At 42.4% G+C, this 21,353-nt stretch overlaps 1 protein-coding gene across 4 annotated transcripts in view; it reads right to left on the bottom strand.

Moving 5' to 3' along the window:
• The window catches only part of LOC129832046 (LIM domain kinase 1-like), an 84,202-nt gene that overhangs the window by 10,668 nt on the left and 52,181 nt on the right, over positions 1–21,353 (bottom strand). For 2 of the 4 annotated variants that reach the window (XM_055895771.1, XM_055895772.1), the window contains 9 exons: positions 11,876–11,985; positions 9,503–9,703; positions 8,768–8,873; positions 8,274–8,470; positions 7,533–7,722; positions 6,985–7,071; positions 5,305–5,436; positions 4,958–5,017; positions 4,355–4,420 (listed from right to left, as the gene is read on the bottom strand). In XM_055895771.1, coding sequence (XP_055751746.1) covers positions 4,355–4,420; positions 4,958–5,017; positions 5,305–5,436; positions 6,985–7,071; positions 7,533–7,722; positions 8,274–8,470; positions 8,768–8,873; positions 9,503–9,703; positions 11,876–11,985 — 1,149 coding nt within the window. Of the gene's footprint in view, positions 1–3,458; positions 3,973–4,354; positions 4,421–4,957; positions 5,018–5,304; positions 5,437–6,984; positions 7,072–7,532; positions 7,723–8,273; positions 8,471–8,767; positions 8,874–9,502; positions 9,704–11,875; positions 11,986–20,265; positions 20,554–21,353 lie in introns of those variants that run through there. The other 2 variants (XM_055895774.1, XM_055895773.1) reach the window with 2 other exon arrangements.

Below are 21,353 nucleotides of genomic sequence, written 5' to 3'. Positions count from 1 at the left end.
AAAGGCTGGGCCTAATATAGTGTATAAGAGGTCATACAATACGTTTTGTAGTGATTCCTATGTTGTTGATGTAAAGAATATTTGTTGGTCCGTGGTGTGTAATGAGGAGCAAACACACTGCATTTGACACATTTATTCAATTTACTAACAAGCATGCACCTATTAAGAAAATGACTGTCAAAACAGTTAAATCCCTGTGAATTGATGAGGAATTGAAACATTGTATGGTTGAGTGGGATGAGGCAAAAGGAATGGCAAATAAGTCTGGCTGCACAACTGATTAGCAAACATATTGCAAATTGAGAAATCATGTGACAAACTGAATAAAAAGAAGAAGAAACTACACTATGAAACAAAGATAAATGACAAAGAATAATAGTAAAAAGCTTTGGAGCACCTTAAATAACATTTTGTGAAAAAAGGAAAACTCAGCTCAATCATTCATTGAATCAGATGGCTCATTCATCACAAAACCAAATGATATTGCCAAATATTTCAAATACTTTTTCATTGGCAAGATTAGCAAACTTAGGCATGAAAAGCTGACACTACACATCCAAGTATATCTGAGCAAATTATGAAAGAAAGGAATTCTAATTTTGAAATCCGTAAAGAGAGTCTGGAAGAGTTGAAAAAATGATTGTTGTCTATCAACAATGACAAGCCACCGGGGTCTGATAATTACTGAGGATAACAGCGGATGATATTGCCACTCCTATTTGCCATATTTTCAATTTAAGCCTACTAGAAAGTGTGTGCCCCCAGGCTTGGAGGGAAGCAAAAGTCATTCCGCTACCTAAGACTAGTAAAGCCCCCTTCACTGGCTCAAAATGGCCGACCAATCAGCCTGTTATCCTTAGAAAACTCCAATGCTATTTTACAGTAAACAAATTGACAACAAATTTTCAGCAAGCTTATAGGGAAGGACATTCAACAAGCATAGCACTTACACAAATGATTGATGATTGGCTGAGAGAAATTGATGATAAAAATATTGTGGGGGCCGCTTTTGACATTATCGATCATAGTCTGTTGCTGGAATAACGTGTGTGTTATGGCTTTACACCCCCTGCTATGTGGATAAAGAGTTACCTGTCTAACAGAACACAGAGGGTGTTCTTTAATGGAAGCCTCCCCAACATAATCCAGGTAGAATCAGGAATTCCCCAGGGCAGCTGTCTAGGCCCATTACTTTTTTCAATCTTTACTAATGACATGCCACTGGCTTTGAATAAAGCCAGAGTGTCTATGTATGCGGATGACTCAAAACTATACATGTCAGTTACTACAGTGACTGAAATGACTGCAACACTCAACAAAGAGTTGCAGTTAGTTTCAGAGTGGGTGGCAAGGAATAAGTTAGTCTTAAATATTTCTAAAACTAAAAGCATTGTATTTGGGACAAATCAATCACTAAACCCTAAATCTCAAATAAATCTTGTAATTAATAATGTGGAAATTGAGCAAGTTGAGGTGACTAAACTGATTGGAGTAACCTTGGACTGTAAACTGTCATGGTCAAAACATATTGATACAACAGTAGCTAAGATAGGGAGAAGTATGTCCATAATAATGCGCTGCTCTACCTTCTTAACAACACTATCAACAAGGCAGGTCCTACAGGGCCTAGTTTTGTCGCACCAGAACTACTGTTCAGTCATGTGGTCAGGTGCCACAAAAAGGGACGTAGAAAAATTGCAATTGGCTCAGAACTGTCGGCACAGCTGGCCCTTGGATGAACATAAAGAGCTAATATGAATAATATACATGTCAAATCTCTCCTGGCTCAAAGTGGAGGAGAGATTGACTTCATCACTACTTGTATTTATGAGAGGTATTGACATGTTGAATGCACCGAGCTGTCTGTTTGAACTAGAGGTCGACCGATTATGATTTTTCAATGCCGATACCGATTATTGGAGGACAAAAAAAGCCGATACCGATTAATAGGCCGATTTATAAAAAAAAAAAATATATATATATATATATATAATACACACACACACACACACACACACACACACACATTTTTGCAATAATGACAATTGTAACAATACTGAATAAACAATGAACACTTTTATTTTAACTTAATATAATACATAAATACACACACACACACAGCTCTGAAGTGACAATGATACTGAAGAGTCTGCTTAGGAGACAAATACTCTCAACTGTTTGAATAAAAATAGAGTTTAAGTTACCTGTGATGAATGTTGAAAACAAAAACTGTCATTTCTATATGCAGGAAATCCTATTTAAATAATGGGCATGGTAAGAATTGACGACCAAAGTGCGAGTCATAATTCCCATGACACCTAGCAAAATCTGAAAAGCGGTTCCTTCATTTATTCCATAGGATATTTTTTAGATTCACTTAAAATAAGGTCTGTGTTTCGTGTAGGCTTACAGCACCTTGCCAATTTTATAACTGTGTAGACATCCATATCACAAGGTAACTCTGATCAATATTGGCTAAATAAGCAAAGATTATTTTTTATTATTTTTTAATTCTTTTTGTAGAGTGGATTTTTGAAAATATGTTGACAAATGTTACACGGGTATCAAAACATCGAGGCGGTTTAAGCCTGCACGAAACACAGACCTTATTTGAAGTAGATCAAGACATTCTCTATGGAATACATGAACGGTAAAATAACGAAGGAACCCCTGTCAAGTTCAGCCGCAAGTTATTACAGGAATTATAAACGCGTCGACTATTTCTCTCTAAACCATATACCTTTGACTAATCCGGAAACTATCACCTCGAAAACAAAACGTTTATTCCGTTCCGTATTTTATCTAACAGGTGGCATCCATGAGTCTAAATATTCCTGTTACATTGCACAACCTTCAATGTTGTCATAATTACGTAAAATTCTGGCAAATTAGTTCGCAAAGAGCCAGGCGGCCCAAACTGTTGCATATACCCTGACTCTGCGTGCAATGAACGCAAGAGAAATTACACAATTTCACCTGGTTAATATTGCCTGCTAACCTGGATTTCTTTTAGCAAAATATGCAGGGTTAAAAATATATACTTGATTTTAAGAAAGGCATTGATGTTTATGGTTAAGTACATATTGGAGCAATGACAGTCATTGATTGATTGTTTTTTATAAGATAAGTTTAATGCTAGCTAGCAATTTACCTTAGCTTACTGCATTCGCGGCACAGGCAGGCTCCTCGTGGAGTGCAATGTAATCAGTGTCAGAGCATTGGACTAGTTAACTGTAAGTTTGCAAGATTGGATCCCCCGAGCTGACATGGTTAAAAATCTGTCGTTTTGCCCCTGAACGAGGCAGAACGTTCCTAGGCCGGATTTGAAAATAAGAATGTGTTCTTAACTGACTTGCCTAGTTAAATAAAGATTAAATAAAGGTATAAAAAATAAAAATAAATGTAAAAAAAAAAATAATAATAAAAATAAAACATAAAAATCGGCAAATCGACGCCCAAAAATACCGATTTCCGATTGTTATGAAAACTTGAAATCGGCCCCGATTAATCGGTCGACCTCTAGTTTGAACTACTGGCGCACAGCTCGGACACCCATGCATACCCCACAAGACATGCCACAAGAGGTCTCATCACAGTCCCCAAGTCCAGGACAGACTATGGGAGGTGCACAGTACTACATAGAGCCATGACAACTCTATTGCACATCAAGTAACACATGCAAGCAGTAAAATTAGATTTTAAAAACAGATAAAAATACACCTTATCGAACTGTGGAGACTGTGAAGGAACACAAACATAGGCACAGACACATGCATACACACACGATAACATACACACTATAAACACACGTACACATGGATTTTGTACTGTAGATATGTGGTAGTGGTGGAGTAGGGGCCTGAGGGCACACAGTGTGTGGTGAAATCTGTGAATGTATTGTAATGTTTTTGAAATTGTATAACACAATACTATCAATACCAGCCCAAAGTCTGCCACCACCACACTGTTATTCTAAAGGGAGACAGAGGACACACAGAGTCACATCTGCTGCATCACAATACTTAGAATACCAAACACACTGCAAACCTACCTATAAGACTATACATCTTACCAGACATAAAGGCACATGCCAGATAGAGCACACTCAACAACATAGAGGAATAAAGAGAGTGAATTCTATGACTGTTGACTTTGAGAGGTACAAACACTCTTCTGTACAGTACGTACCCTAACAAAGGTTTCTCTGTGTCTAATGTCAATACATCTCCATTGTCACATCTCTTTCAATGAGAGACAAACCTGTATGTGATCTAGACTTACAGGTGCAAACGCTTAATCCTCAAAGAAAACACACACCCTTGAGAGAGAACACACCTCACACCTCTGTACTCACCTCTCTGACAAGACAGTTGTATGAGTTCAGGTCACGGTGGATTATGTTCATGGAATGCAGATATGACTGGAAGACAGAGAGAAAGAGAGAGTGATGGAAAGAGAGAGAGTGAAAGAAAACAAGAGTTAGGTATTAAGCCTAAACCTCAAACCAGTGCCTAGTGGAACAAATGTGCATTGTTCTTCTTTCAAACCCCTGGCAGAGTATAGCCTTTGTACATTCACTAATCTACAGTCATGTGCTATATTCATCACTGTAAACCCAAATCAAAGGCAACACAATATGACTACCCATGATTCCCTAATCCAGAAGGAATTCAAGCTGTAATTTTCATATAGGGAAAATCTGCTACACATGTGAACAACACTGCTGCTACACTTCCTCTAGATCTCCACTGGAGGGCAATGTGAGCATGGTTAGTTTGACTGCACTGTGTGTGTTATTATATTCACCACCACTGCACTGCAGTTTCTCTGATTGCAGCAGTGAACCCTGGTGCCCTGGTCCTGACAAAACCCACAATGTACACTGGCTTCTGATCTGTTTTTGGTTTTATTCTAGAGGCATTCTATAGATTCTATTAGGCATGGATCATTCACTCACCATCCCTGCAGCGATGTCTTTAGCAAAGCTCACTCTCTGATTCCAAGGGTAGTTGGTATCCTGTTAGTAAGACAAACCAAGGATAGAATCAGACTCTGGATGTTTCACAGAACATAAACACCAGTGATTAAAACTAAAGGGAGGCTCTCTAATCCTAATCCTGTATCCTCTGATGACTCTGAGACACAATGTACAACACGCAACTATGCACTCATGGGGACACACAGCCACCCAACCGCACACACACAACCTGGTGCAGTGGCACACCCATACAGAAGTGCACACAACAAAGTACTAAAATCCCACACAGACAGACAGACACACACAGACAGACACACCACCGTTACCATTTTCTTAATGATCTCCCTCAGGGTTCCTCCTTTGATGTACTCTGCAATGAAGTTGAGTCTCTTGTCTTTGTAGAGGACACCTATAAACTTCAGCACATTGGGGTGCTCCAGACAACGCATCACCTTCACCTGGAGAGGGAGGAGGGTACACATTTTAAGGCTTGGAAGATACTTTAGGTTTAAATGTGGGACCTTTGTTAGTTATTGAACCCCTATTTAGAGCTACAGTCCAGGAGCTGTCCTAGTCCTGACTCCTCATAAAGACCAATCATCTAGGAGCTGGTGGGAGTGGTTGTGTTGTGTGGGTTTAGTGAAAGCAGTAGTTAGATGAACTGGGTGGGTAGCTACATAATTAGTGAAAGACCTCCTTGTCTCCCACCCTGAGGGTCTCTGTGAGATGGACATTCCTCCTTCTAGACTTTGATTTTAGTCTATAACCATTTCCTCCTGGTCTAAACATATAAGATGTCTCCTCTCCTGTCATTAACTTGACATAATTGTAACAAGAAACAGGAATAATACGTGGTTATTACAGCTTCCCAAAGAGAGAAAAACTGATTAGGTCCTAAAGGAGGTAGACATTACATAAGCTACTCTGAAGTCAAGGGAAGGGAGGGAGAAAACTCTTTTGAAGGCTTTGATTTAAAATGGGCACCAAGGCTCAAAAGGCCAACGGTTTTAAAAAGGACTACCATGTCTCTAACATAAGGGCAAGACTCCAATCCATCAAACAACTTAAAAAACGTCTTGAACTTAGGAACTCAGGAAACCATTCCCAAGGCGGAGTTTGTGATGTGTGTGATTAGTTTGCGAGAGAGCTGAGCCCTTCCTTTGTAATTGGAGTGTTATGCAGGCAGGGCACTAATAAAAACAGTTATAAAACAAACCTCAGTCTGCATTCCTCTAGCTGTTTGTTTGTTGGTGGGCGGTCGTGGCCTGTTGTTTTAACTACTTACAGAGTTATTAAAGGGACTACGGGTGTTAACCTGCACACCTCAGTGTTCACACAGTGTTTCCTGAAGAGGAGAGTAGAATGCAGGGTAGAATAGTGTATTTGTATGTGGGCACACGTGTGGCGAGTGTGCATTTGATTGTCGATGTGTCTGTGTATCTGGGAGGGATGTGGTAAAGGGTGTATACCTGTGTATACCTCTAATGACTATCTGTCCACCCCTCACAGTCTAATTAGGGTGGGGTACTTTTTACGAGGTGTAGTGGTGTCTATTACTGTCATCTAAACATGACATTTAGAGCTTGATAAACTAAACTCTGTGGTAAACCTAGACCAGCAGTGTTAACAATAGTGGCCAGGGTTGGAAACATGGTCTGTGATCTTTGTCACTGAATGAAGCCAAAGCATTGTTCTTGACGATACATGTTCTGTAGATACGTAGCACAGGATTGTACTGTCCTTAGAAGAAGTGAGAGCTCTTTGGGACAAGCACAGAGATTGTCATTGCGTGTGGTGTTTCAAATCATTGGAATAAAGGAAAGAGATGGATGGTGTACCTTCATAAACCTTTAATATTTAAGGCTTATCTAAAATCTTCTGAAATCATTTATAAGCAAATTTCATTTAGAATCTCAATGTATCTCCTGATTTGACCCCGTTGAACCCTGATGGTGACACATCAACAAAGGCAAAAAGAAGTCAAGGTTGAAAGAGTGGTCACCCACTTCTTTTAGGAATGACCTCTGTGTCTCGTCATCAAAACGAATCAGCTCCTTCATCACCATTACCTCCCCTGTCTCTCTGTGGGTCACCTGCAGAAACACACACACACCGTGATGTCATCAGCCTGCGCCACAGGGAATGGCGGTACTTTCCGTTCAAAGCTAATTTCACCCCAACAGGTAAACTCTGGGAGTCTGGGAATAAAAACCCTGGATATATGTGGTCTCCCTCTCAAAGCAGATATTTACTCCCTGCCTGAATGCATCTTCCAAGCAGCAGATGCACACATATAGGCTCCTGTACTTTCTGCTTTCATCTGAGGCCATTCTGTAAAGCATCTCAATGCTGCCATCTTCTGGAACTTTTGAAAACAGAATATACTGCTCCTACGCAGTAACATTTGACACACATTCAGTAGTGTGAAGTGGGATTTTTAAGGTGTTGGAATTGTCCCCCAAAATGAAATGCTTTTCCATGGTCATCTTTAACAGAGAGGACAGTTGAACAGACAATGTACACCTCATACCCAAGGCATCAGGTTGGTGTTTACCTTGATGGCCTGTCCAAAGCAGCCTTTTCCGAGCACCTCTCCGTGGATGAGGTCTGAGGCCCGGAAGATCCTGTGCATGCGACTGTTGGAGACGACCCGCAGTGACTCGGAGCGGTTAATGTCCTTCCTCTGAGAGAGAGGGGATGCTGCGTTACTGGAGCACGGAGACTTATCAATACTGTAGCTCCGCCTGGAGAGAGAGGGGGAGAGAGGGAGAGAGAGATAAAAGAAGGGAGTGAGAGGTGGAGAGAAGGAAAAAGAGAAAGATGGAACAAACAAAGAAAAATAAATCATCAGTCTCACAGGATCACTGATGTGCATCCATACTGCCCTTCACGGTGTTAAATGACGCTGCCAACCCTGTCATAAGGCATCAGTCCAGCATCTACTACTGTTATATACTAATTATGAAATTGGAGCGACAGCGTAATTGCAGTTAGACATTGCTCACCCATTTCACTGAAGAGCTGAAATAATGTAAATGTATGTCAGCCCACACATTTGCACCAATAAAATGTAATTCATGTAAGCTAATTATGTCTAAAATGTGTTTAGTACACGTTGAATGCTTTTATTTATGCATACATTCATTTAGCTGAAGATTTCATATAAATCTGTATTTTGTTGCGTATTTCTTTCATTTTCTATCCTATTCATACTGTACTTTAAATAAACCAAAACACCATGTCTAAAACAGCATGTATTTGTGCATCTGTAAATGTCACTGAGATTAGTCCTTACGTGATCATGCGTGAGCGTAGGTTATTGATGTCTGGGTGTGGGGGTTGGGTGATGGGGAGGATGGGGCTGGGACCGCCAGACAGAGGAGTGATCAGAGGTCCGTCCACCGTCTCCCCCTCTGAACCCCCCTGGTCGTGGGGGTCGTGCTCTATGGTCAGCTGGAGCAGACGACTGGTCTCCTGGATGAGCAGGTCAATCTGGTGGAGCGGAGGAAAAAGATGATCAGTTTAGCATTAGAATGTAACATAAAATGTACAATCTAGCATAGCATATAGCATAGCATGTAGCATGGCTAAGAGTGTTCATGTTTTGGTGGAGTGAATGAGATTACCTCCTAGTGTCTATCAACTCCATGTTCTGTAGATTTAAACATGAGTAAGGACTTAAACGTAGATCTTCTAACATCAAGCCTTGAATTTCATTAACATCTCACTAATATCAATGTCATTCATGTCTAACAGCAACACAGGTAGAAGAGATGTCAGTTAGGTTACCTCATCGAGAGGGACATTCCTGATGGGTGTTCCGTTGATCTCCAGGATCCGGTCTCCGACATGTATGGAGTTCTTCACATCTGGACTGATCAACTCAGAGTCCACCCTGGAGAAGGAATGAGAGAACAGCGATAAGCAGTTGGACACAGATTTAACCTCGATATCCATCTTTCTCCCATTACATTAGCCGAGTGCTTACATCATAAGTCTAGGAAGTATGACAGCGTCAGACTTTAGAAAATCTAACATGTACAGAATGGTATACTGGTCCACTGGAAAGATAAAAGACCGGACTGCGTATATACTTCTAGATCCTTTCCATCCCTTTTGTTGTACAAGGACATGGGTATAGTATTTAATCTACACTGGATTTAAATAACAATGTCCTCACCTTCCCTAACTTCCATTCTGTGCTTTTCTCTGACTTCCATGTCACCCGTTCATTCATCTCCAATCCTTCTGTTAGCCTCCCCATCCATTCCCCTCTCCCCATCCATCCCCCCTCCCTCCCCCAATCCATCACCCTCCCTCCCCCAATCCATCCCTCCCTTGGTGTATTTTTAACATTGTTAATTAAACCAGGAAGTCCCACTAAATAAGGAATAATATTTTCCCCTCTCTCGTTCCCCCTCTCTCTTTCCCTATCCCTCCTTATCTCCACCCTCCCATTGCCTACCTACCCCCCTCTCTCACCTTCCATGCCTCCTACCCCCCTCATCCTTCCTCTATACTCACTGTGACACCCTGACAGTGTGTTCAGGGCCGTAGCCGTTGGGACTGAGAGGGCTGAGAGGCTGGTCGATGGCGACTGAGATCCCTCTCCGCCCGTCTGTGGAGGCTGGGATGGACACCAGGGTCACCGTGTGGGGGATCCTGGAGCATGGTGAGTCTGACAGGGACACAGGCGTCACAATGGTCTGGTAGTAACAGTGGCCACTGTGGAGGGAGAAGGGGTAGAGACGCAGGGGGAGGTCAGCATAGATAGAATAGACAAGTGTACGAATATCCGTAATGCTATATTAATACAGAAAAATAAGAATGGAAATGTAATTTGTTCTTATACACAATGGCATTTACGCATATTACACTTTTTATTTTGGACATACGCTACCGTTCAAAAGTTTGGGGTCACTTAAAAATGTCCTTGTTTTTGAAAGAAAAGCACATTTTTAGTCCATTAAAGTAACATAAAATTGGTCAGAAATACAGTGTAGACATTGTTAATGTTGTAAATGACTATTGTAGCTGGAAACGGCAGATTTTTAATGAGGACAAGTACATTAGAGTGTCTAGTTTGAGAAACAGATGCCTCAACTGGCAGCTTCATTAAATAGTACCCGCAAAACGCCAATCTCAATGTCAACAGTGAAGAGGCAACTCCGGGATGCTGGAAGAGTTCCAAAGAAAAAGCCATATCTCAGACTGGCCAATAAAAATAAAAGATTAAGATGGGCAAAAGAGCCTCCCTTGTGGCGCAGTGGTCTAGGGCACTGCATCGCAGCGCTAGCTGTGCCACCAGAGTCTCTGGGTTCGCGCCCAGGCTCTGTCGCAGCCGGACGCGACCGGGAGGTCCGTGGGGCGACGCACAATTGGCCTAGCGTCGTCCGGGTTAGGGAGGGTTTAGCCGGTAGGGATATCCTTGTCTCATCGCGCTCCAGCGACTCCTGTGGCGGGCCGGGCGCAGTGCGCGCTAACCAAGGGGGCCAGGTGCACGGTGTTTCCTCCGACACATTGGTGCGGCTGGCTTCCGGGTTGGAGGCGCGCTGTGTTAAGAAGCAGTGCGGCTTGGTTGGGTTGTGCTTCGGAGGACGCATGGCTTTCGACCTTCGTCTCTCCCGAGCCCGTATTGGAGTTGTAGCGATGAGACAAGTTTGTAATTACTAGTGATTGGATACCACGAAAATTGGGGAGAAAAGGGGGTAAAATTTATATTAAAAATAAATAAATAAATAAAAAAAGGTGGGCAAAAGAACACAGACACTGGACAGAGGAACTCTGCCTAGAAGGCCAGCATCCCGGAGTCACCTCTTCACTGTAGACATTGAGACTGGGGTTTTGCGGGTACTATTTAATGAAGCTGCCAGTTGAGGACTAATGTACTTGTCCTCTTGTTCAGTTGTGCACCGGGGCCTCCCACTCCTCTTTCTATTCTGGTTAGAGACAGTTTGCGCTGTTCTGTGAAGGTACACAGCGCTGTACGAGATCTTCAGTTTCTTGGCAATTTCTCGCATGGAATAGCCTTCATTTCTCAGAACAAGAATAGACTGATGAGTTTCAGAAGAAAGGTCTTTGTTTCAGAACAGTTTTCAGCTGTGCTAACATAATTGCAAAAGGGTTTTCTAATGATCAATTAGCCTTTTAAAATAATAAACTTGCATTAGATAACACAGCGTGCCATTGGAACACAGGAGTGATGGTTGCTGATAAATGGGCCTCCTAATGCCTATGTAGATATTACATAAAAAATCTGCCGTTTCCAGCTACAATAGTCATTTACAACATTAACATTGTCTACACTGTATTTCTGAACAATTTGATGTTATTTTAAATGGACCAAAAATGAGCTTTTCTTTCAAAAACAAGGACATTTCTAAGTGACCCCAATCTTTTGAAAGGTAGTGTACGTGATCATTTACATTTCTGTGTGCATCACCTGATAGAATTAAATAATATTCTAACATTGTGCCAGAATGTCAAGTGGCAGAATAATGATCAAGTCAACCTCCCATCACACACACACTGACACTTCCATTCAGAGCTCACAGGACAATGACTGCTTGCATTTCAACATCCCTTCCTCCCTCCTCGTGTCAGGGTGTGTGTGTGTGTCATACAGTACCCCCTTCCTTACCTCATGTCCGTTGCTTCTCTATCCACCATTACCGTTATTTCCACATTTCTATTTCTGCTTTGGGCTACAGTGGCCAGGCTGCACAGCACTGGTGTTACTGTAATAACGTTATGAACAAATTATAACCTCTCGTCTCCAAGACAAATAGTGACCTTCCCTTGAGTCTGCTGAATCTCTACACCCTACTCCCTATTAGCACTGACTGAAATATATGAGGATCATGTTATAAATAAAGTTGTATGATCACTATAATCTACCAGTATAGTTTGGACCTCTCCACCAGTGCGTAGGTGTCTCCGTCTCCGATGAAGGCTCTGCAGTTCAGACAGGTGAAGCATTCTGGGTGGTACTTCTGTTCCCCTGCGACCTAGAAGACACACGCAGAGGGAGGGTCAGGGTAGGATTCCTAGGTAGGGTTAAGAGTCAGCTAAACAACTTCTTTTCATCCTTTTATTCAACCTTTATTTCAACAGGTCGGTCAATTGCAAACCAAATTATTCTCTTGCAATGACCACCTGTCTGACCAAGACGGAAAAGCAAGGCAAAGAGAAATCTACAAAACAACACAATGACAGGTCAAACAAAGCAAAGAGAATGTACTACAAGTCTACTATAAGTTCACTACTTGTTCAGGTCAGTAGATGCATCACATCGCAATAACAGCAACAAACGGAGAAACAAACTAGGGCAGATGCAGGTTAACCAGTGCAAGGAGGGCTAGATTGCTGTGGCTGATATCAGCATTATTAGCTTCAGGCTGGTTTCTATCTAGCTCAATACAATCACTGGCAGAAGCAGGGAGCTGAGAATTGAATTGCGGCTCAAAACAGCAGATCCAGTTAAATTACCGACCCCGACTAGATTTGTAAACAAACAGATACCATAATCACACAGGCTCCTTATATATGCTTAACATAGTAACCATGCAAATTGGTCTAAATGATGCCACTTGAGAAAGCTTTTGGCAAAAGGTTTTCCTTATAGCTCACGATTTGTATGGTCATTTACTGAAGGATGTAAGACCACTAGGGCCTGATTTACACATGGAATGCAAATCTATACATAGAACTCACCCAGGTAGAATTACTTTAAATGCAAATGGCCAACATCCCTGGTTGGATATGGCTAATCAGGGCTTTACTTAAACAAGAACCTGGTGACCTTGTAGCTCCTCAAAGACAGAGGTTGAAGATCTGATTAGACCTATCCCCCCTCTCTCTCTTCTCTCCCTCTCTCTCTCTCTTTCTTACCCATTTCCTTCTCGCTCCCGCTCTCTTTCTCTCTCATTTTCTGCTCTGATCAGCAGAGGGTTGGGCTTGAGGTGGGTGTGGTAGGCACTCAAGAGCTGCAATGATCTGCAATTCAAATTTCACCGAGGGGGAGTTTTCATTTTTCAGGGATGTGAGAGATGGGGGGAATACTGAACAAAGAAGAGTAATCTATGAAATATGAGAAAAAATAGAGAGAAAAAGACTGTTCTTATGAGTTTGGAAAACACTTGTATTTCACCTTCCCATCTCGAGGCTTCCACTGCTGCAAACCTCATAAAAAAGTGTGGCACTAGCAACTTCCTTTAAGAGTGGCACAGTGCTTTTAAATGGTCGATAATATAGATACCAACAACAAAAAAACAGCCCTGTCTGCTCCGCCCCCCAGGGAGCATTCCCATGGAAACCAGAGAACCCACACAGAGAGAGTACCCTCGGGCTGCTTGGAGGAAGTCATTGGAACACATTAAGGAATTAATCAATAATAAGTCATTAACATGAGCAGCTCATCCCAGCCACAGGAAAAGCTATGTCTGACTCTGAGCATCTACTGATGCAGAAATGAATGGAGAGAGAGAGAATAAAAAAGAAAGGATTTATGATTTATGTTTGTACCTTTTTAACCTTGATTGTTCATGTTAACAACAGAGCAGAGAGACTCAGAGAGCGAATGAGAAGAGAGAGAGGAGAGAAGGTAATGACTGTGTAATTGGCTTCCATTTGAGCTCTGGAGCAGACGGAACATGAAATTAGTTGGTAAAGAAAAGCAGCCTCAATGGCTTGGTGAGTCACAGTCATTGTGTTTTGGAGTGGAGTAGGGAGGGTAAAACAATGATAAGTGGCTGACATCTTTATGTCAGTTATGATCACAGTACGTGTAAACACCACATCACAGAGACTCAGAGGGAGATGAGATTATAATTATAGATACATTAGAGCGTGTGCCGTGTTGAGAATGAAGTACAACAAATTATGAAAGATAGGGGTCAAAATGTCTTCTATAGAGTAAAGACAGATAGTAGAATATGCATGTGAGCGTGTGTGTATGTGTGTGTGTGTGTATGGGTGTGTGTGTGTGTGTGTGCGCGCCTGTACAGTAAATTGGCCAGTGTTACCCAGTGTTGATTATTCAGTGTAATATTTCTACTGGTGATTCAGGTGTTAAATGAACTCTGTAAGTGAACCCCAGTGTTGGTGTTAATAACCTGTGTTAAACCAAAACCAGACCCATCATTATAATATTTCATGCTCTATTGCAGGTTGATTTTTAGAATTTTTTGTTTCAATATTTATGTTTTTGCATGGAGACTGATTAATTAATCTTATGCTACTCAAATATAAATAACATACATTTTTCTAAACTAATCCAATCTTTTACTTTGTTGCACCAGTTATTGAAATGGTTGTTCCAGTTTAGATGGTTTAGGTAGTCCATATCTTAGTCTTCCCAACCCGGCAGTCAGTCTGAATGCAGGTTGCGACTGAATAAAAATGTAAAATGTTGGATAACCCCACTCTGGTTGGATTCCAATAAGAATTACACATTACTTTGCTAGCCAAAATAATGTGACTTGCAGGCCTGAAAACTAAGAGTTTCAGGCCACTCACTGTATAGGGTAAAACTAGGCCTTCAAAATAAGGCCTTATTAAATACTTGTTGTATTGTGTTAAATAATACATTTTTAATGATAACATATTTGCTTAGGATCTCACTTGATGAAGGTTTCAGGACTGAAAATGGATGAAATCAACAACCATGTCTTTGTCATTAACAAATACAGTCATGGGTGTTAACACTACAATTCACTTGAAAGGCATTCTGGGTAAAATGCAAATAAGGCTTTACACTAAGCAGTGTGTTAATTTAACACTGAAAAGTGTGGACCCGTATAGACACTGGACCAGTGTTAAATGTAACACTGTCAGTGTTGATTTATCACTTTAGATTTTGCTGTGTGTGTGTGTGTGTGTGTGAGTGCGTGTGTGTGCGTGTGTGTGGCAGGCAGAGGCCAGTCTCAGGTGTGAGCCCCCGTGGGGAGGAGAAGAAGGACAGCTGGATGGAGAGGAAGAGACAGTGTGATGCCTGTCACACTGACACTGTGGCTGCTGCCATTTGTCGACCCCCGCCCCCTCCTTTCCTACACACTCCACCCCACACACACTTCTCTCCAACCACATCTGACAACTGACAGCTGCTGCACACGCACAAAGACAAGACTCCTACATCAAAAGCCTGAGGGACAGAGCAGAGCAAGTGAGAGAGAGAGAGGAAAAGGGAGAGAAGCTAACAATAACCCTGTACATTTCTCATAGGTGGAAAGTTCTATTACCTTTGTCTCACTGATAATTGAGTTAGTTCACAATATCTCAGAATGAAACTATGTAGCATGAGAAACCTGCCAAAAAGTTGGTTAAAAATCTTAAATTTACAATGAGTGGGGATAACTTACAGAACATACTGTAACTACCCACAGCTGGTCTCTCCCTCTCTCTCTCCCTCCTGCACTCTCTCTCTCTCTCTTTCCCTCTCTCTCTGTATGTAAGAGAGCAGTGTGGCTTGGTCATGTGGCGCACACAGGACCACTGTCCAGAACAATCCAAATCATCAGCACGTTTCCTTTGGGAAGAGTGAGGTCGCTATGGAGAAGCATCTGGAAACAGCGTGTTACCATGGTGAGCTGGAGGGAGGCGGTCACATATTAAGCATGATCCTATAATGAACAATGACTGCACCAGCTAGGGACTTGTGATGAAGATACAGTGGTGAGAAATGCAATTCATCTGGAAATAGAAAGCAGAAAGTTGCCTGGAACTACTCATGTATACAACCAGGCAAATCTTTAAATTGGCTTTGTCCAATAACTAATCTCCTCTTCCTAAACTGTAAACCACATCATTGCAAATAAATTTAATTTCTTTGAGGCCTTTCCCAAAGCACAAGTGATAATGAAAATGAGTTCGAACTAGTGTAATAAACTGTGGGTTCTGTTACACAAGAATGAGGAAATACCCCATGTGATATTATGATGAGACAGCCATTCAGAGGCTGTCATTTCAGTACTTAAATGCGTCAAAGTTTCAACTGTAAGTGTTTGACGACCCAAACATTATGATGATAAGTTGGGAGGCTAATCCATTTAGTGGTGTGTGTGTGTGTGTGTGTCTGTTTTTAGACAGCCTGTGGAATGTGTATGGCCCCTGTTGGACCAATCAGAGGTATTTATGACCCTCTGGTGTCACAATGACACTCTCAGGTTCTCTAGTGTAAACAACAGATGAGGGGGGGGGGGGGGTTAGGGAGTCTCCATATTGAGTTTAGGACATTTTCTGTTCACAAAACTATTGCATCACTTTCATTTTTTTTTGGGATTAATTATAAAAAGTTTAGTCCAACCATGTAAACTAGGTGAGTTGGAGCCAATGCTACAGTATATTCTAATATCCATACTAGCATACCATTTAGAATGCTTGCCCATTGCCCACTACATTGCTTATTACTGTGGTGGATATTGGAACCGTAGCCGGTTGTTCACTTATGTTTCCTGTATGGACTTCCAGTTACACTGATGCATTGTGGGCCGGTGGAGGGTCTTGCCGATATAGTGATATGGATAATGTGTGGAGGGTCATGGGGACTATAAAACACTAGCAACATAAGGTATGACCACTTACGTCAGTTAGCCTGATGTAAACACTACACCACGCACGCACACAGTCACACGCGCACATGTTGTCATTTAAACTGATATTAGCACACACTGCCATGACTTCACTAACCCATCCTAGGCAAGATAAATCTATAACAATGACCTAATCCTAACACACCATGCTGTGATGCAGAGCTGGCACAGAGGGGATCCGGTTGGTGTAACTAACCAAATTATGGGAAACCTGGAGCTGATTAGCTATTCCAGTGACCTATTGAGGTTCAATGGAACTGTTGCAATAGTTTAGCTCAGGGCTTCTCAACCTTTTCTGTTTTTGAGGCCTTCTGAGACTGACAAGTACACATAAAACCAAAAAAACACCAGCAAGAATTCATACAAGAACTATGACAGAAAACAAGTACTTTTCATGCTACACAAGCTGATGTTGACATCAGGAATTGGTTACATCAGCAGTACATTCAGCAGGTAACAGATACCCCCGATACCCCCATGAGAGTGAATTCTAGGTCAAATTCAAAAAACGCTTTATGGGGGATTCCAAATTCCAGAGGCATTTGGGCCATGCATGTTGAGGTGCTGGAGGATCAGGATCAGTCAGATCTCCATATAACAGATGGATAGAATGTCTATAATATAGAAACCTGCATTTCAATCAATTCATCAAGCAATGAAATTTGGCTTCTCAATTTCCAAACCAAAACCGAAACTGTGGAAGGAAGAGAAGTGGAACATGGCCTGGATCTTGAGTAGAAAAAGGACATCACCTCTATCTTATCCACACACTCTCAGAAAAAAGGGTTCCAAAAGTGTACTTTGGCTGTCCCCATAGGAGAACCCTTTTAGGTTCCAGGTAGAACCCTTTTGGTTTCATGTAGAACCATGTGTAGAAAGGGTTCTACTTGGAACTGGTTCGCCTATGGGGACTTCAAGGTTCTAGATGGCACATTTTTTCCCTAAGAGTTCAGCAGCTCCAATCACCAGGTGGCTTCCCTCCTGTTCACTGCCTTCCTTTCCTACTTAGATCTCATTTGGCAACACTGGCTTTCAGAAAGAAAGAATAAACGGGGCAAATATGATTAGACCAGACCAAGTGGCAGAAACAGCACCCGGCAACCCCAAACAGGGCTTGGATTCATACCTGTTCACTGGAAAACCCCTGTTTACCACTTAGCCAACAGCATGTTAAGGCCATCCTGTAGCATCAACAGCATGTTAAGGCCATCCTGTAGCATCAACAGCATGTTAAGGCCATCCTGTAGCATCAACAGCATGTTAAGGTCATCCTGTAGCATCAACAGCATGTTAAGGCCATCCCGTAGCATCAACAGCATGTTAAGGCCATCCTGTAGCATCAACTGCAGCATCAACAGCATGTTAAGGCCATCCTGTAGCATCAACAGCATGTTAAGGCCATCCCGTAGCATCAACAGCATGTTAAGGCCATCCTGTAGCATCAACTGCAGCATCAACAGCATGTTAAGGCCATCCTGTAGCATCAACAGCATGTTAAGGCCATCCTGTAGCATCAACAGCATGTTAAGGCCATCCTGTAGCATCAACAGCATGTTAAGGCCATCCTGTAGCATCAACTGCAGCATCAACAGCATGTTAAGGCCATCCTGTAGCATCAACAGCATGTTAAGGCCATCCGGTAGCATCAACAGAATGTTAAGGCCATCCTGTAGCATCAACAGCATGTTAAGGTCATCCGGTAGCATCAACAGCATGTTAAGGCCATCCTGTAGCATCAACAGCATGTTAAGGTCATCCGGTAGCATCAACAGAATGTTAAGGCCATCCTGTAGCATCAACAGCATGTTAAGGTCATCCGGTAGCATCAACAGCATGTTAAGGCCATCCTGTAGCATCAACAGCATGTTAAGGCCATCCTGTAGCATCAACAGCATGTTAAGGCCATCCTGTAGCATCAACTGCAGCATCAACAGCATGTTAAGGCCATCCTGTAGCATCAACAGCATGTTAAGGCCATCCGGTAGCATCAACAGAATGTTAAGGCCATCCGGTAGCATCAACAGCATGTTAAGGTCATCCGGTAGCATCAACAGCATGTTAAGGCCATCCTGTAGCATCAACAGCATGTTAAGGTCATCCGGTAGCATCAACAGCATGTTAAGGCCATCCTGTAGCATCAACAGCATGTTAAGGTCATCCGGTAGCATCAACAGCATGTTAAGGCCATCCTGTAGCATCAACAGCATGTTAAGGCCATCCGGTAGCATCAACAGAATGTTAAGGCCATCCTGTAGCATCAACAGCATGTTAAGGTCATCCGGTAGCATCAACAGCATGTTAAGGCCATCCGGTAGCATCAACAGCATGTTAAGGTCATCCGGTAGCATCAACAGCATGTTAAGGCCATCCTGTAGCATCAACAGAATGTTAAGGCCATCCGGTAGCATCAACAGAATGTTAAGGCCATCCTGCAGCATCAACAGCATGTTAAGGCCATCCTGTAGCATCAACAGAATGTTAAGGCCATCCTGTAGCATCAACAGCATGTTAAGGCCATCCTGTAGCATCAACAGCATGTTAAGGCCATCCGGTAGCATCAACAGAATGTTAAGGCCATCCTGTAGCATCAACAGCATGTTAAGGCCATCCTGTAGCATCAACAGCATGTTAAGGCCATCCGGTAGCATCAACAGCATGTTAAGGCCATCCTGTAGCATCAACAGCATGTTAAGGTCATCCGGTAGCATCAACAGCATGTTAAGGTCATCCGGTAGCATCAACAGCATGTTAAGGCCATCCGGTAGCATCAACAGCATGTTAAGGCCATCCGGTAGCATCAACAGCATGTTAAGGCCATCCTGTAGCATCAACAGCATGTTAAGGTCATCCCGTAGCATCAACAGCATGTTAAGGCCATCCTGTAGCATCAACAGAATGTTAAGGCCATCCTGTAGCATCAACAGCATGTTAAGGCCATCCGGTAGCATCAACAGCATGTTAAGGTCATCCTGTAGCATCAACAGCATGTTAAGGCCATCCTGTAGCATCAACAGCATGTTAAGGCCATCCTGTAGCATCAACAGCATCATGATGAGCCACAACTGCTTTAGGACAGCTGTTAATGAAATCAGCATGATACTTCATGGTCAGTCAATGAAGCTTTGAGTTCCATCTGATAGATAGGTGGACATCCGGTAGAGGCACAGAGAAACCGCTGTACTGTCTATACGGTGCATGCGTGTGGTTGCGTATACATGTGCCTGTGTTTATACTGTGTATATGTACATCTCAGCACTACAATCAATCTTTAACAAGCCTAGCCTACTGTAGCTGGGGCTCAAAGTATGCTTTATCTCGGGTAGAACCTACTCTAAATATAGACCATGTGACCGCCTAGGCTCATGTCTATTTCATGAAACAAAAGACAAAAATTATAATATAAAAAAATTATATATCATGGACCCAGTTTCTTAGAGATCATTGCAACCATTTCAACATGAAGATCTCTTAACACGATCATTTTAGGGACGATACAATATCAATTTGATGTTCTATTTCTACTTAAAACAAGCAATAGAGAGAGAGATTGAGACCTAAAGCACAAACACAGCAGAATCAGGCCTGCTTACTCAACACAAGCCACTTGAGACAGCCCGAGTGCCACCCTGCCAATCAACCGGCTGAAGCTAGCCAAGCCCTTTCACTCCATCACAGTCTACAGAGGGAAAGCCATCTTACCTTTCTGTCCCTTTTCCACAGCTTGAGACAGCAAAATCCCCAGAAAAATAAATCTGACACCATGACAGCCTCCCTGCTGCTGCTTTCCTATACAGTCCACTCTACTCCCGGCAAGACTAGTTCATTCTGGTGAGCCCACACTGCTGTCACAACAACACAGAGGCAGAGGCCAAATGAGAGAGAGAAAAGGATGAGGCAGAGAGCGAGAGAGAAAGAGGAGCTGTCCACGCCTTTGCCACTGAGCTCATCTCTGAAACGATGTCACAGGCTGCTCATTCCCCTCCCTCCCTCGTTGCCTCTCTCTCTCTCGCTCACTCTAACAAGCGGCAGCCGCTCTCTCTCTCTGTTTCTATGACCTCATCGTTTCCTGCCTGGTCCAGCCCACCCATGCGCCTGCTGGCTGTGTCTCCTCTCTGATGTCTTCAGAAAATACCCCCCTCCTATATTTCTCCCTCTTTCTTCCCCATCCCCCTTTCCCTAGTCCCCCCTATTCCAAACCTCCTCTAGCTCAGTCACAGCTGACAGGCGATCATATTTAATACTCTGTCGGAAATGTAAAATAAAAAAAGGGGGCCAGCCAAAGCCCTCACGCAACACCACCATGTCATCTAACATTGCTTGCATTAAAGGGCTTACTGTACTAGTGGGGAGGATGACAGACTGATTCTACAAATGTAGGATCTTAATTTGAGCCAGTTTGCTACAGCGGGAAAATAATCCTGCAGCAACAGGAAATGTGGATTATAATTCATGGACATTTTAGTAGGGGTTGATACATTTTTCATATGGGAAAATCAAGTCTGAAATTTCAGTGGAAATTACAAAATTCCGAAGCCTTTTTAAACCTCAAATAAACTACACGTTTAACATTTCTTGGGTGATCAAATTAAGATCCTACATCTGTAAAAGCACATATTTGTCACACCCTGGCCTTAGTTATCTTTGTTTTCTTTATTATTTTAGTTAGGTCAGGGTGTGACATGGGGGATGTATGTGTTTTTGTATTGTCTAGGTTTTTTTGTATGTTTATGGGGCAGTGTTCAGTCTAGGTGTTTGTATGTCTATGGTTGCCTAGATCAATCAAATGG

Source organism: Salvelinus fontinalis, chromosome 33 (genome assembly GCF_029448725.1).
Source record: "Salvelinus fontinalis isolate EN_2023a chromosome 33, ASM2944872v1, whole genome shotgun sequence".
NCBI lineage: Eukaryota > Metazoa > Chordata > Actinopteri > Salmoniformes > Salmonidae > Salvelinus > Salvelinus fontinalis.
This window is presented reverse-complemented; position numbering and strand designations above follow the sequence as displayed.